This window comes from Montipora capricornis, chromosome 10 (genome assembly GCF_036669925.1).
Source record: "Montipora capricornis isolate CH-2021 chromosome 10, ASM3666992v2, whole genome shotgun sequence".
In the NCBI taxonomy this organism is placed as follows: domain Eukaryota; kingdom Metazoa; phylum Cnidaria; class Anthozoa; order Scleractinia; family Acroporidae; genus Montipora; species Montipora capricornis.
The window spans coordinates 47,103,403-47,108,402 of NC_090892.1; the positions used below are offsets into that span (position 1 = coordinate 47,103,403).

The following is a 5,000-nucleotide window of genomic DNA, read 5'->3' on the forward strand; positions in this document are numbered from 1 at the left end:
TGAGACGAATATTTTTTCAAGAGCTGTTTTGAAAACTGTCCAGTTTATGGTTTTATCAAATAGACCATTTTACAGTTCTGTGTGCAGTTACAAGGCCTTTGAATAAAAGCACGGGTGCAGTTGACCTTAATCTTGCTTTGATACAAACCTCATTGCTTTTCTTAAGCTAACAAGTTTCTATTTACATAAGAAAAGCAGTGAGGTTTGTATCAAAGCAAGGTCAACTCCAGCCTCACTTTTATTCAAAGGCCTGGTAACTGAAATGGTCTATTGCGGGTGAAGTTTCTGCAACCGCTGTCATAAACTACAACTTCTGCAACAAGCAGAACTTCTTCATGTCACAGGTTGAATTTAGAATGATGGGATGAAGAAGAAGAGCTGAATACATCACTTGATTTATTGTATCTCTAAGATAGTAGGGATGGCTGTGATTTGTCGTACCATGTTCTGGTCTTATTCTACATAACTGCTCACTTACCTTTATGATGGACTCTCCTGCTCAATTCAACTGCCCAGAGGTATAATATTATAACAATGTTTTCTGTGGTTGCACTGCTTTTTGTTTTCGATTCATTTTATGGCCCTGGTGCTTGACAGCCGGGCAAGTACCGACCAGGTAAGTCACGGAACAGGTATTGAACTCAGTAGGAGATATTATATTATCCCCTTTTTTATCCCATCGCCTTAATTTTTTGACAATTCAGAGCAGAAACGGGTAGTATTATTCACAGTTTGGCCACATTCCCACAGAGTAAAAAACATAAAATAAAAGGTATTGGACTTGGCACTATGCTGTAAGGCTCTGGAGGTTAGCATGACAGAGTAGTGGATTATGGCTTTACTTCTCCAGCACAAATAGTTTGTTAACAAATCCCTAAACCTTTGTCCAGCCTTCTATTTTTCTCTTTTATAGATAGCATAAGAGATTACTTTGGTGAGACAATTGCATTGTATTTTGGATTCCTTGGTTTCTACTCCATGTCGCTTGTCCCTCCAGTTTTGTTGGTTGTAATATTTGCTTTATCTGGGGCTCATGAACAAACAAAAAACACAGTTTTTGCCATCTTGAATCTCATCTGGGCCACTGTCTTCTTGGAAGCATGGAAACGACGCTGTGCGGAAATTTCCTTCAGCTGGGGAACTCTTACATCAGGGATAGGTGAGGACCTTTTTACATTGAGCAGATAAATAAGTAGACCACACAAATTGCATGAGAAGTTGTGTTTGCTGGTCACGCAAAAACCCGAAACCGTTTTTGTTGTTAGCTAATTTGTTTCCTTTTTACCAACTGGGTTCCTTTAATAGTGTTTTAAAAAGAGGTGAAAAGAAACAATGTTCAAATACACATTTAAAACTCTCTATTTGAATATATCATTTCTTTTGGTACACAGTTTTGCAAGCTTTTTAGGCCTTTAACCCTTTGATTCCTCAGGTATCCCAGGGCTCCCTCAGCCCCATTTGACGAATCGTCTGGTTAATGGTCAATGGGTGTCTATCACCTTCTCTGCACTTTTGTGGTTTGCTAAACTCTGTCCTCTGTTTTAGAGGCTCTTGGAAAGTAGAAAAAATGTTGTAATTTGAGCTCTGACTACACAAGGCAGAGAAACTGTTCAATACGACATTTATGTCACAGACTGCTTTGCGTTATGATAATTCGTTGAAAACAGTGATGCAAAGGAAAGTAAAAATTGTTTGTGATCTCAACCTGGTACCGAACCCATTCCCCTTCATTGCTCGGTCATGGATCAAACTCTGACCACTCTTCCTGTCTTTCAAAGCGACTAAAAAAGTGAGATTTCAATAAAAAGGTTTTAAAAACAGCACAGTATTCCATTTTGGAGAATAAGCAAAGTGGAAAGGTTTGTTTAGGTGATAGGCCCTTTAATATTACAGTATAATCACAGTATTTGAATATTCATGTCAGATATGGTACATCATTGGTAGGCTTGATTTCTGCTGCTTACTCTGATCTGTGTATCGTTTGAGGGGAAGGGAGGGGGTGAGCGCTGGCTCAAATTCCCGAATCAGCAGCTGGTAATGGATCCTAATGATATGGTTGATAAGCCCAAAAACGCATGCCCTTACCTTCCTTCTACTGTCTGGAAATGAAGGCAATAAGAGCGTGTTCGATTGACCCTATTCCGCAATAAGAATAAATGGAGTGATGATTTAAAACGGTATGTCTATCATTTTGAAGCAGCAAGGACGATATAGATATGTTTAAAATAGCATTCTAGTGGGTGTTTGACAATTTTAATGTGAAAACGAAGGATTTCCAACTTCCATTCCATGTATTCCTATTCCGGAATACGGTCAATTGAACGCACACTAAGTGTCGCTGAAGTGTGACTTAAGCCTTACCCACTGACTCCTGGAAGTGAGACTTAACAGATGTGACTCTGTCTAATGTCAGACCGTCAACTGGGAGCATCTTAATTAGGGTGCCTGATGAGTCAATGGGTTTATCAGTCAAAAACTATAACCCATTCACTCCTGGGAATGAAACTTTACAGATTTTACTCTGTCTTAAATGCCAGACGATTTTACCCGTCAACTGCATGGGGGTGTCCTAGGGTGCCTGACGAGTCAATGGGCTTAGTAAACATAAACATTCCAGAAAAACCCTTATCCAAAAAGAACCCCAGTGGTAATGCTTAAAGGGGCAGTGTCATGCGATGGCATGCACAATATTTTTTACACACAGAGATTTTAACAGACATTACAAATTGTTTTTGCTTTTTCTGGTTAAGTCTAGACTAAATTACGGCTTTAGAAAAGCACTAAAATGCATGTTTATCAATTATCGATGATTTGGAGTCCAAAAAATAAAATCGAACACAAATATGCCTTGTTTGTTTTCTGCATGACAGCTGAATTCAGTGAAGTGTGACAATTTTTTTCGTCTGTGATAAATCACTATTTGTCCGCATCCAGCTTGATGGCCCCCACGACTCCACATGGTAACCATGATCAAAACCCCTTCCAAACAACAAAATCAATGAAAAAAGGAGCAAAGAACAACAACGAAAATATGGTGAATTTGTTTCTGAACACCACAGGATATTTAGTTCACTAAAGTGACAATGGAGGGCTTTGATTATGTAAGATATTCACACCCCACACCCTCCTTTGAAAAGTTGGCAAACTTTTAAAAAATTTTTGGCATGCTGTCATGCATGCGCCACCAGTGACACTGCCTCTTTAAGGTATTGAATATTGTAAATATGTAGTTGGTGTTTAGGCTTAAGGGACACTTTGTTGGGAACTATCAAAACGAGGCATGTATCTATTTAGCTATTCTTTTGGAAATAGCTAGGTGATAAATGTAGCTGAGGGGAAGAAACCAGGAAATAATTAACAATTATTCCATGAGCATGCGTTGGACATGAGGTGGTAAATAGGGAACGAGTCCCATAGCGCCGAGTTGGCTCTAACCACTCTCATATCCAACAAGCGCGAATGGAATAATTGTTTTATTAAATTCCTTAAACTCCAAAAATTTGGAAGTAAGAATTACGAGCGCAGGAAGCGAGAAAACCCAAGCAAAATCGAAAAACTTGATGAAGATGTGGTGTTGTGTAATACCTTGTGGTCAGACAGATGTAGGCTCATCACAAAAACATTTCTTGCCCTTTCGTGTACTTCTAAACGTCGGAATTGATCCAAACTTTCCACAAAAAAAGTTTTTTCTATTTTGGCTTTACTCAGAGAGAAAGAAATTTTTAGCTTAGCAACGCTTAGTGCAATCATTTACCTTATAAGGTCAAACTAAATGTAAGGTATATGAGCTGATAACCAAGATTGTTTGAACCAATCAGAGCATGCGAAATGCATTATCCAAGGTTGAGAATTTAATCATAATAACTATTATGTACATGTATGTGTCTTTGGTATGTGACAGTAACATTGCTTGCTCACTTGCCTATCTCATTGTATCCCAGAGTAGCGAGACTTTTAGCATCTCTTTTGCCCAATGCAATGTTAAATCTGCACAATGGTATACCTTTCGTGTAATGTCGTCTGTTAATCCCCCCTCCCCATTCACAGTCTACAGTTTAATAGGTTTCTACTCATCTTAAAGTTTGCTTCGCTAAATTTCTATTCACTGTATTGCCATTTCTGAAATTGGAGAAACTTGATCAGTGCCCAGTACAATGTTGGGTCTTCTACAATTCTTGACTGATTCTGGTGAGTGAATCACTGGAACAAGCTAATTACAAAACAAGTCCTACAGTTCCTGATACTTTAATTCACAATTTTCCTCCCTATCTAGTGGTACCCAACTATATTTTGAATTATCAATTTTCAGAATCAGAACATACCATGGAGCCACGCCCACAATATTGGGGCATGAAGCGCATCAGCCCTATCACTGGCCAAGTGGAATACTATTATTCGCCGTGGAAACGAAATGTCAAGACCTATTGCGTCTCTTATCCAATAGTCGTACTATGCATGAAATTAGCAACTGTTGTCATGCTTTTGAATTTTAAATTTATGGATGCTGTGGAGTCCAGATACAACAAGGTTGAAGGAATTGTAGCCAAAATCATGCTGTTGTTACCCAGCATTCTGTATGCTGTTGTTATTGCTGTGTCGAACAACTTGTACCACAGACTAGCGACGTTTCTGACCGAGTGGGGTGAGTGTTTCTTCAATCAATACCTCTTCCTCTCTTTCATCATTGACAGCATTGGTTCATGACCAGGAAAAGGGCCTTCATTAATTTTACTCTTTGTCTGTGTCTATGTATTGTATGGCCTACTTCAACTGGAGATGGAAAACTATTAAACATACATTTCCAGAAGAGACTTTAAAACTTTTGGTCATGTTGATGGTTAAATTATAAGTTTGCCTGAAGTTGTAATAGGCTTGATAAGTTCCGAAGTTTTTTAATTTGTACATGTCAACAATATTGTTGCCGAATTTTGCAGCTTCACACGTTTTTAGACAGGCTTTTGAGTAAAAATCAAAATGAACCAGCTTGCAGAACTGCCGGT

General features: G+C 38.6%; 1 protein-coding gene across 1 annotated transcript in view; it reads left to right on the forward strand.

Annotated features, from left to right (window-relative positions):
- The window catches only part of LOC138018786 (anoctamin-10-like), an 18,851-nt gene that overhangs the window by 6,080 nt on the left and 7,771 nt on the right, over positions 1–5,000 (forward strand). The window contains exons 5-6 of the mRNA XM_068865467.1: positions 914–1,159; positions 4,310–4,642. Coding sequence (XP_068721568.1) covers positions 914–1,159; positions 4,310–4,642 — 579 coding nt within the window. The remainder of the gene's footprint in view (positions 1–913; positions 1,160–4,309; positions 4,643–5,000) is intronic.